The sequence below is a fragment of the Mustela lutreola genome, chromosome 7 (assembly GCF_030435805.1).
Source record: "Mustela lutreola isolate mMusLut2 chromosome 7, mMusLut2.pri, whole genome shotgun sequence".
NCBI classification, from domain to species: Eukaryota; Metazoa; Chordata; class Mammalia; order Carnivora; family Mustelidae; genus Mustela; species Mustela lutreola.
Window position 1 is genome coordinate 43,046,571 of NC_081296.1, and position 12,382 is coordinate 43,058,952.

Here is a 12,382-nt window from a genome sequence, read left to right on the forward strand (position 1 = left end):
TATGTGAAAATGCTTTGAAAATCACGATGCACCATGTAAATTACTTATTTAAAAACTCATTCTTAAAAATAAGGTTATTAAACCAAAAGGCTCTCAAAACCACAGCCAATGACTTCATTGTAATACCAAAACACCAAGTTATTTTTTAAATTGTCGGTATTTTAAGTCCGTATTTTCATTTTAAGGATTTGGATGTTAAGAATTTAACACCACAGACTTCCCCAACAGATTCTCTGGGTTTACACTAATACAACTAATGGAGAAAAATGTAAATTTGCAAGCTGTTATTTATTTGATCAAGTGATAGGATTTTAAGTGGCTGTTAGCCAACCATTTGGGAGATCAGAATCTCTGCAAAGAGCCAAGATGAGCGTGTGTGTATGTTTACATACTTGTCTGTGTACACGTGAGTTTCTGTGTGTGGCTATAGTACTGGGGACCACTTTTGCCAATGTAATTTTAGAGTCTTCCATGATGAGATCCTTCTGGCAACTTCCCTGACGTTAAAAGGAAAAAAGGGAACTCTGAGTAAAGAAGAGACATGGAGCCAGGGGTATGATCTTCTAAGCCTTCAAAAGATATTTATGTCTATGTAACAGATGTATTACATCCTGGTGATATAAATTCTGACAGCATAAAATAGGCAAGCAGATACTCAGAGATTTAACTTTTATAGGTTTCTCTTTCCTTATCTATAAAATGGGTAACAGCATCCTCTGTTTTCCACATGTAAAGTGCTGCCATGTGCCACCAAGATAAGAACTACTCAACAAATCAAAGTTAGTATTACTAGGAAAAGCAGAGTATCTCAGTAATCTTTCCTCCAAAGTAAAATAGTACTAGGAGCTCCTCCAAAACAACTTAAAACAGAAGTAGAATTTAAGAGAGCACTGTATTGTGGGAAGTGGGGAGTGGGAGATGGAAACAATAGCACTTACTTATCCAGTTTCTGACATTGAGGAAACTCTGCTCATTCGTCAGATCAAAAAGCAGAAGAAACCCCATAGCATCTCTGAAGAAGGCTGTTGTCAAGCTACGAAACCTAGGAACGTAAAAGCAGATAGGTCAGCTAAATCATGACCCCACTCCTGAAATATAAAACTACCAATAGTGCCCTCAGTCTCTTTCAATAATTCATCAATAACAAATTAGATGTTTAATAATGTGCCATTGTTTCTAATAACTTCACATTATACATGCAAATTGTATCTCTTTATTACACAGGATTTAGCAAATTATGCTACCAAATAGGTATCTAAAGTCAGAAAGAATACTTGAAAATATACTGAGACTTCATAAAACACCAACAATTACCAAAGCTGTATTTGGAATTCAGTCTTACAGAGAACAAACTGATGGATACCAGAGGGGAGGGGGAAGGGGAAAAGGATGAAACAGATAAAGGAGATTAAGAGGACACTTACGATGAGCACTGAGAAATGTATGGAAATGCAAAGTCACTCTATTGTATACCCAAGATGAATATAACACTGTATATTAATTATACCAGAGCTAAATAAAAATAAATAAAATAAAAATGGTCTCTGTAGATTTTTAAAAATTAAAAAAACAAACTGGATGGTGATATTCCAAAAGTATGTAAGACATTTATTGCTTACATAAGTTTATGTGTTAATGGACCATGTGATTTGAAAAATCAGACTGCTAGACAGGGATCACAAGAACTAGCTCATGATCCCATAGTCTCAGTCAAGAATTTACTCAGTCAAGGGGCACCTCGGTAGCTAAGTCATTGGGCGTCTGCCTTAGCTCAGGTCATGATTCCAGCGTCCTGGGATCGAGCCCCACATGGAGTCCCACATTGGGCTCTCTGCTCAGCCGGAAGCCTGCTTCTCCCTCTCCCCCACTTGTGTTCCCTCTCTCGCTGTGTCTCTCTCTGTCAAATAAATAAATAAAATCTAAAAAAAAAAAAAAAAAAAAAAGAATTTACTTAGTTAAATAGGCCTAAAGCAATGGTTCTTGCTATGTATGTTTTCCTTATCCCGAGAAAGTTCCGCTTCACTTGATGTTATAGTGGGTTCCGTTACCTTTTAATTTCAGTCTCTAAAGAGGTCTCATAAGTCTGCTAACCATTTCTTTGGCTTTAAGGTGGGAGTAGTATTGACTGAGACCATATCCTTTCTTGGTACTCTCTCTTCTAAGGCTTTATCCTGCCATCTCTCCTCTTCCTCTAAAAGTCAGTTTCCACTTTATTTTTATGTAAAGTCAGCAACTGACAGGCAGAGATTCCAGGAAAGAAAATACTAGTATGAAATTGCCATCTAATCTTCTAAGTTTTCTCCAATATTTCTAATCAATGTTTTTACAAAAAGAGTCCTTATCTTTTAGGAATACATACCAAAGTAGTTATAAATGAAAACATCTGACATTTGGAATTTGCTTCAAAATAATTTGGTGGGTTGGATAAGAAGGGATGGAGGTATATGTGAAATAAGATAGGCCACAAATCAATGACTACTGAAACTGGGAAATACATATATGATTTTATTATACTATCCTCTGCAGTATATCTTTGAAGATTTCCATAAGAAAAAGTTAAAAAACAGAACACTTCAGGGGTACCTGGGTGGCTCACTCAGTTAAGTGTCTGACTCTTGGTTTTGACTGAGGTCATGATCTTAGGATCCTGAGATTGAGCCCCAAGTGTGGATTCAGCCCACTCAGTGTGGAGTCTGCTGAAGTTTCTCTCTCCCTCACACCCTCCCCTCCCCCACCCTGGCACATTCTCTCTCTCAAATAAATAAATCTTTTTTTAAAAAATAAAAAACACAATACTTCAAAGAAACTGTGAGAGAAAACAGTAGCTATAACTAAAAGAAATTTTATATCAAGATTTCATGCGACTTATTTTGATCAAGCAACTTCTGACCATATGAGTTAATTCTAATCAGATTTTCTGTAAGGTTTCAATAACCAGGTAAGAGTAATGCATGTAATTCTGAAGTTGTCTTTTTAGCTGTGTAAACAGCAAAGGTAAATGGAGAAAAGTGTGTAAATCTTAAAGAACAAGAACATGAAGAACAAGAAGAACAAGAACAAGCAAAACGAAGGAGGAGGAGGAGGGAGGTGGAGGAGAAAGTAGGAGGAGACAGGAGAAAGACTGAAGAAGTAGAAACTGTATAAGTAAGATAGTCTATTTGGAAAAGGATTCATTTTTCCTTTGACCTTGTATGAAAGAGACATCATTATCATTTCAGACTGATAGATTTCCTGCTAATTTAGCAGCATGTCTGATCTAGGTCCAAGTCAACTAATCAGCTGGCGTTTTCCTGCTCAGGTATGGTGTGAAGGGCATAGCTGGTTTTCCCTTTCCTCCAGTAAGGAACACATAACTAAAGATCTCATACCTCTCCTGCCCTGCTGTGTCCCATAATTGCAGATGGATTCTCTGGCCTCTGCCAATGGCTCCATCGGGTCCATTGGCTCTATACACCTAAAATAGCAAAATGAAAGAGAAAAAGAAAACTTTTGAAAACCATTAATTCTTCTCACTTTTCTATTCAGTAAAGATCCCATAAGCATCTAGACTTCTAAAAAAATTCCATCTGGAACGCAACCTTATTTTTATATTAGTCCAAATAATTGTCTTTGGATAATACAATAATTTGTATTAAAACATAAATATACACATTATATATTTTTATAAATATATTATTAAATATATATAACACATAATTTGTATTAAAAAATAGTCTGCTTACTTTTCCTCAAAGTTCCCTCAAGTCACTAGTATTTTTCCCTAGCCCATCTTTAAAAAGTACTCTAAAGCAATTTTATAGGAAGGACCTCTGATGACCTCTTCCTCCATAAAAGCAATGAAACGCTGGCAAAAAATGTCAAAATTCACTTTTTCCAAACACTGAAAATTAAGACTCACAATGTTCCAAGAAGCATCTAATCAAGAAAAATGGCTGAATATCAGTAAAAACAGTAAACTTTGTGCTGTTTTAATTTATCCTATTCCCAAACCACTCTTCCAAGCTCCTCAGTAGCCTTGAAAACCAAGAAATGCACTATTATGGTAGCTATGAAAACAATCAGCATAGTAATCACTGAAGGGGGTAGAGGCAAAACAGGTTTGAAGCTATGCAAAGTCTCATCTCCAGAGAACCATCTGAAAGTTGCCTTTAAAGCTCCATTCCCAGGCCTTGACTTGACTTTGCTAAACTCAGAGCTTGCTCTGTAGTAACCTTACCCTTAGGGCATTTGTTGAAAATAATCTGGACCAATTATTTAACATCACAGCTACCAAAGGCAGCAGTACCAACTGGGGCTAACAAAATCCTAACCAAAAAACTTGAAGACAAAAATAGGGAAATGAGATATCCATGGGGAGATTTGAAAAGTTCCAAAATATTCCTTGGAATGTACCAGGCCAGTCTCATACATAGTGTTGTACATATGCCTGGGAAAGACTTGAAAAGAACCAATTATCACATCTCTAGTTAACTTTGAGGCTCTTTTCAAGCAGGAAGTGAAAGCTAAGGCAGAGTTGTGAACTATCCATAGGAGCATTAGCACCTGTCCCAAAATGAACACACACACATACAGAGTGTGTCATAAAAAAACAAAGACTTACTGATTCAAGAAATCTGACTACTCAGAGGCACCTGGGTAGCTCAGTCAGTTAATTGTCCGAATCTTGATTTTAGCTCATGTCATGATGTCAGGGTTGTGAGATAGAGCCCCATGTCAGGCTCTGTGCTCAACACAGAGTCTGCTTGAAATTATCTCTCTCCCTCTCCCTCTGCCCTTTCCCCCCCTTGGGAAAGGGGAGAAATTGGATTCCAGAGTTGCCAGATTATATTATTTAAAATGTCCAGCTTTCAACAAAGTTTATGAGACACAAAAAGAGACAGGAAAGTATGGCTCATACATAGCAGGGGAAAAGAAATCAAGAGAAACCACCCTTAAGGAAGGCCAGATGTTGAACTCACTAGAAAAAGATTTTAAATCAGCTATTATAAAAATGTTCAGAGAACTAAAGGAAATCATGTCTAAAGAATTAAAGTATAAGGGCTCCTGGGTGGCTCAGTTGGTTAAGCATCTGCCTTCAGCTCAGGTCATTATCCAATGGTCCTGGGATCAAGCCCTGCATCAGACTCCCTGCTTAGTGAAGAGCCCACTTCTCCTTCTCCCTTTGCTGTTCCCCCTGCCTGTCCTTTCTTATTCTCTGTCTCTCTAAAATAAGTGAATAAAATTTTTAAAGAATTAAAGAATAATGCCTCACTGAATAGAGAATATTAACAGAGACAGATAATATAAAAAGAAAATGGAAATTCTGGAGTTAAAAAGTACAATAACTGAAGTGCAATATTCACTAGAGAGTTTCAATAGCAGACTAGAACTGGCAGAAGAAATAACCACTGAATCTGAAGACAGGTCAGTTGAGTTATCTAGGCCATGGCACAGATGGAAAAAGAGTAAAGGAAAATGAACAGCGTCTCAGAAACCTATGGAACCATCAAACATACCGACATATACATACTGGAAATCCTAAAAAAGAAGACATACAGAGGCAGAAAAAAATTTGCAGACATAATAACCAAAAACCTTCAAAATTTGATGAAAACATTCATCTGCATATTCAAGAGGGCGCCAATAAATTAATAGAGATTGACTAGACACCTCATCAAGCTGTCAAAATCTGAAGACAAAATGAGAATCTTAAAAGCAGCAAATAAAAAATGATTCCTCACACACAGGGATCTAATAAGTCTAACAGCTGATTTGTTATTAAAACCAATAAAAGCCAAAAGGCAGTAAGATGACATAATCAAAGCGCTGAAAGAAAAAAAAGACTATCAACCAAGAATTATTGTTTAAAATCGAAAGAGAAAGTAAGACATCCCCAGATAAACAAAAACAAAAAATTCATCACCAGCATACTTGCTCTATAAGGAACAATAAATACAGTGCTTCAGGCTGAGATAAAAGGACATTGTGCAGTAAGTCAAATCCATAAAAAATGAAAAGCACCAGAAATATAACTACATAGATAAATATAAAAGAAAGTATAATTTATTTTTTAATTCAATTTAAAGTATTTTTAATATTTTTAAATTTTAAATTAAGTACTTTAAAGTATTTTTTAATTCTTTTCTTCCATCTGATTAAAATACAACTGCATGAATAATTATAAATATGTTGATTTAGACACATTGTTAGACACATAACATAACAAGATATAATTTGTTTGACAATAAGTGCAAAGGAAGGAGTAGGAAGTGAAGCCATATGTAAACACAGTTTCATGATAGTAAAGAAATTAAGTTGGTATTAATCTAAACTAGATTGTTAAAAATTAAAAATGATAATTATAATCCCTAGAGGAACTATTAAAAAAAAACCTCAAATATATAGTAAAAATAATGACAAGGGAATTAAAATGAAATACTAGAAAGTATTTAACACAAAATAAAGTAGTCATGAAAAAACAAAGGAACAAAAAATAAGACACATAGAAAACAAGTACAAAATGGCAAACATAAATCCTTTCTTATCACTAATTATATTAAATATAATGAACTAAGGCACGTGGGTGACTCAGGGGGTAAGCCTCTGCCTTTGGCTCAGGTTAGAGTCTCAGGGTCCTGGAATCGAGCCCTGCATCAGGCTCTCTGCTCAGTAGGGAATCTGCTTCCCCGCTCTGTCTGTCTGTCTCTCTGCCTACTTGTAATCTTTCTGTCAAATAAATAAATAAAATCTTAAAAAAATAAATATAAATGAATTAAATACTCCAAATAAAAGGCAGAAATCGGCAAAATGGATTTAAAAATATGACCCAACCCTGTACTGTCTACAAGAGACATACTTTAGATTCAAAGATACATAGAGGTTGTAAATAAAAGGATGAGGGTGAAATACCATGCAAACAGTAACTAAAAGACAGCTGGAGAGGCTACACTAATACCAGAAAGAAAGAAAAAAAACCTTTAAGACAAAAACTTAATAGGGACAAAGAAGGATATTTTGTAATGATAAAAGGGTCACTCCATTAAGAACATATAGGAAAAAGTGTTCATCATCATTAGCCATCAGGGAAATTCAAATCAAAACCACATCGGGATACTACCTTACATCAGTTAGAATGACAAAAATTGACAAAGCAAGAAACAACAAATGTTGGAGAAGTTGTGGAGAAATGGGAACCCTCTTACACTGTTGGTGGAAATGCAAATTGGTGCAGCCACTATGGAAAACAGTGTGGCAGTTCCTCAAAAAGTTAAAAATAGAGCTACCCTTGTGACCCAGCAATTACACTACTGGGTATTTACCCCAAAGATACAAATGTAGTGAAAAGAAAGGCCACATGCACCCCAATGTTCATAGAAGCAATGTCCACAAATAGCCAAACTATGGAAAGAGCGGAGATGCCCTTCAACAGACAAATGGATAAAGAAGATGTGGTCCATATACACAATAGACTATTACTCAGTCATCCGAAAGGATGAATACCCAACAATTGCATCAGCATGGATGGGACTGGAGGAGATTATGCTAAATGAAATAAGTCAAGCAGAGAAAGTCATAATACAGTCATAATACATAATACATAAGACAATACAACACACTGTGGTAGAACAGAGGACAAAACCACATGACCATCTCTACAGATGCAGAAAAAAAAAACCCTCTTAAAATATTTAATGTCTTTCAGATAAAAACTCTCAAAAGTAAAAAAGAATGTCAACTTGAAAAACAGCATCTATGAAAAACATAGAGCTTACATTACACTTAATGGTGAAGGTCTGAATGCTTTCTCCCTGTAATCAAACAAAATGAGGATGTCCTCTCTCATAGGTTCTATTCAACTTTTATTGGAGGTTCTTGCCAGGGTAATTAGGCAAGAAAAAAAAGATCTCCAGATTGGAAAAGAAGTAGTAAAACAGAAGATGACATGATCTTGTATATAGATATATAAGGAATATCTATATTCCATAAGGAATATATATATATTATATATATATATTATATATATATATATCCATAAGGAATAAACACACACACACACACACAATTAAAACTAATAAATAAGTTCATCAAGGTTTCAATGTACAAGAGGAATTTACAAAATAAATTGTATATGTCTATACACTGGCAATAACAATTCAAAGTGAATTAAGAAAACAATTCCATTTCTAGTAGCATAAAAAATAAGATACTTAAGAATAAAATGAACAAAGAAGCATAAAACTGACACTTTGAAAGCTATAAAACATTGTTGAAAGAAATTAAAGATCTAAATAAATGGCAAACTATCTCATGTTCATGGGTCAGAAGATGTAATATTGTTAAGATACTAATATTCCCCAAATTGATCTAAAGATTCAGTGAAATCCCTATCAGAGTCTCAGCTGGCTCCTTGGTAGAAATTGATAAGCTGAACCTAAAGTTCAAATGGAATTGCTAGGAATCCAAAACAATCCTGAAAAAGAAGAACAAAGTGGGAGGGAGGACTCGTGCTTCCCGATTTCAAAACTTAGTACAAAGCAGAAGCAAGGTAAGTACTGGTTTAAGGATAAACATCTAGATGAATGGAACAGAACTGAGGGTCTAAAAATATACACTTATATTTATGGTCAACTGATTTTCAACAATAGCATCAAGACCGTTCATGGGGGAAAGCATAGTCTCTGCAATAAATGCTGCTGGTACAAATGGATACCCCTATGCAAAAAAAATAAAAATAAAAAAGTTGGACCCCCTTCACACCATATATAAAAATTAACCCAAAATGGATCATAGACCTAAACATAAGGGCTATAATTTATATATATATACATATACATATGGATAAATATATTCTGGAGAAATTATACATATATGTATATGTATATATGTATGTATATGTATGTACATATATGTATATATGCATGTATATGTATATATGTATACATATATAAATTATATATATACATATACATGTGTATATATACTGTATATATATACACATTGATATATATATAGTATATATACATGTATATGTATATATATAATTTATCCAGAATATATTTATATATTATATACATATATATACATATACATATATATGTATATATATAATTTATCCAGAATATATGTATCCATATATATAGATCCATATCTATAAATATATATTTGTCCATATATAGAACATTTATCCAGAATATATTTTTAAAACTCTTTAAAGTAAGGAATAAAAAGACATCCCATTTCTAAACCAGCAAATAATCAGAATAGACATTCTCCAAAGATGATATACAAATGGCTAATAAAGCATGTGAAAGAAATGATTGCTCAAAAATAGCTGTCATCAGGGAAATTTATGTCAAACTTATAATGAGATACCACTTCACACTCACCAGAATAGCTATAATCAAATAGACAATAACAAGAATTGGTGAGGATATGGTGAAAATGGAAAACAAGATTGCTGGTAAGAACGTAAAATGGTGTAGCATCTTTAGAAAAATCTGGAAGTTACTCAAAGTTAAATAGAGAGTTATCATAAGGCAAATCAATTCCATATAGCCTAGGTATATAACCAAGAGACTTGAAAACATAAGTCTACACAAAAAATGTATATGACTGTTAATGGAAGCATTATTCATTATAGCCAAAAAGTAAAACAACTCAAACGTCTATCAATGGATGAATGGGTAACAAAATGTGGCATACCAATACAATGGAATATTATTCGGTCACACAAAAGAATGAAGTTATGATACATGCTACAACATGGATGAACCTTGAAAACATTATGCTAAGTGAAAGAAGCCAGACAGAAATGGCCACATATTGTATGATTCCATTGATGGGATATGTCCAGAAAAGCTAAATCCATGGAGAATAGATTAATGGCTAGCAGGAGGATAAATGGGGAATGACTGCTAAAAGGCACAACTGTGAATATACTAAAACCCACATATTGTACACTTTCTTTTTTAATATCTTATTTATTTATTTGTCAGAGAGAGAGAGAGAGACAGACAGATAGTGCACAAGCAGGCAGAGGCAGAGAGAGAAGCAGGCTCCCCACCAAGGAGCCCAATGTGGGGCTCGATCCCAGGACCCTGGGATCATGACCTAAGCCGAAGGCAGTGGCTTAACCAACTGAGCCACCCAGGTATCCCTATTGTACACTCTCAATGGGTGAATTTTATGTCATGTGAATTATATGTCAATAAAGTGATTTTTTTAAAACAAGGTTATAAAATGGGAATAAATATTATCACATATATATACTGATTCTAGCAATTATATGTCAATACTAAAAATTTAATGAAATCCTATTCTTACTCAGTGGGTCTGAGTCTCTAAGATTCTCTGACACTGGAAGAAAAGACCTCAAGTGAGTAAGAGGGAATGAATTCTTTTACCCTAGAAGCCAGACACCATTTATCTTTTCCAGGTAGAATATGATCCAGTGAAAGATCTTTGTCTCTTGGCCACTTGTTGACCTGCTTCATGGTAACAGTCAGTTTTTCAACAAGAAATATAGTTCATGATGAAGGCCATCTTCTCTCTGCAACTCTGATACAGTGACCTCCTCCCCTACCTCCACCAGCATAACTTTCAGTCCTATGGTCCCTTAAAGAAAAGAAAAAAGAGCCTCTTCCTTCACCATCCAGTAGAACCTCCATGTTCCCTTGGTTACTTCCCAGGTCAACATAGACTAGTGGCATTCTCACTCCCACGCCAACCTCACCTTCCTGGCAGGAGCGATGAGTCTGCCACTTAGTGTTCCATGTGGGATTGAATTAAGACAAAGGCTACTAAAAATGACATCAAAGGTAGAAGAAATAGTCCACAAAACAGGAGCAGAATGCTAGGGGGGTTTGTAGGCTTCATAACAAATGTAGACAAATAACTTTGAGGTGTTCTGAGGGAACATGCATGTCAAAAGGGTATCAAGGGAAAATTTTGAAAGAAATCTTCACATTCGTCTCATTGGTTTTATAATAAAGGTCCCTCAGCACAACCTTTTAAATCACATTTCCTAGACTGAACATGATACACTTTCACATGCACCCTTCAATTTTATATTCCAAACTTTGTCCTTCTAATTCCTACAAAATAAACTAGACAGACAGGCAAATGCTGATTCAGAGATCACATTTTTTATATAGAACTTACCACTCTCTTTTCCCTGAAATCAATGCCCACTGTCGTGATAAATTTGGAGTTAAATTTACCATCTGTGTACTGGTAAAGTACACTGGTCTTCCCTACTCCAGAGTCTCCCAAAGCCAAAAACTTGATGAGGTAATCGTAGTCGCCATCAGACATAATGAAGAACTCAGTGGTTCACCTATAAAATATAAACAAATGCATATTTCCTAAAAAGCCAATAAGAAATATTAGCATCTTCCATGAATAAGGTGAGTTATATTAATACCCAGTTCAATAATTACTGTTTGACACCTATATGCCGAAGGGTTCTGTGAAGATGATTAGATAGTATTCACTGCCCCCAAGGACCTAATAATTTGCTAGATGAGATGTTAGTAAAATAATAAATAACAGTTTAATTTAAATTTAATGTACATATTATAGTACCATTAAGACAAAAATTCCAAGTCAGAATAAAAATTAAAAAGATAACCAGCACTAAGTCTTACATGCAGATCACACAGAGTAACAACTTTAAAAAAGAAAGAAGGAAGGAGAATGTTACAGGAATAATAATAATTCTTAGGGTACAAGTGGTTCCAATTCCCCTTTCTTTTTCAAAGTCTCCTAGTGCTAGATCCTTGGTTTTTCTCTTTTACTTGGACATCTAGGCAATTTCACTTATCCTATTCATTTTCAAAGGTCATTATAGTTGCTTCAAAGGCTATACTAAATTCACAAGTAAAATTTGGCTGTGGCTTCCTTATTTTTTTTTTAAGATTTTGTTTATTCATTTGACAGAGAGAGAAATCACAAGTAGGCAGAGAGGCAGGCAGAGAGAGAGAGGAGGAAGCAGGCTCCCTTCTGAGCAGAGAGCCCGATGTGGGGCTCCATCCCAGGACCCTGAGATCATGACCTGAGCCAAAGCAGAGGCTTAACCCACTGAGCCACTCAGGCACCCCTGTGGCTTCCTTATTTTGATGATGGTGATGATGGTGATGATGGTGATGATGATGATGATTATACACCGCATATTAAGTCAGACTTTTCAGAATACCACTGCTCCCCTGGGAGCTAAGTTCCGGATTTGGCAAGTCACTATCCAGAGATCACAGTTCCATTACAAAGTGCTCATCTCTCTATACTTGCCTTGGTACTCAAACAAGAAATGCTACCAATTCAGGTCTTAGATACTGACTAAAATGAAAGTCTGCCTTAGAGAAGAAAAATTCTTGTTTTCACCAACAAGACCTAATAACCATGGTAA

The 12,382-nt window shown here is 35.1% G+C and overlaps 1 protein-coding gene across 3 annotated transcripts in view; it reads right to left on the minus strand.

Annotated features, from left to right (window-relative positions):
• Positions 1-12,382, minus strand: part of RAB27A (RAB27A, member RAS oncogene family) — an 80,377-nt gene that overhangs the window by 17,863 nt on the left and 50,132 nt on the right. For all 3 annotated transcript variants that reach the window (XM_059180558.1, XM_059180557.1, XM_059180559.1), the window contains 3 exons: positions 11,140-11,314; positions 3,369-3,454; positions 939-1,042 (listed from right to left, as the gene is read on the minus strand). In XM_059180558.1, coding sequence (XP_059036541.1) covers positions 939-1,042; positions 3,369-3,454; positions 11,140-11,292 — 343 coding nt within the window. In that variant the 5' untranslated portion in view covers positions 11,293-11,314. The remainder of the gene's footprint in view (positions 1-938; positions 1,043-3,368; positions 3,455-11,139; positions 11,315-12,382) is intronic.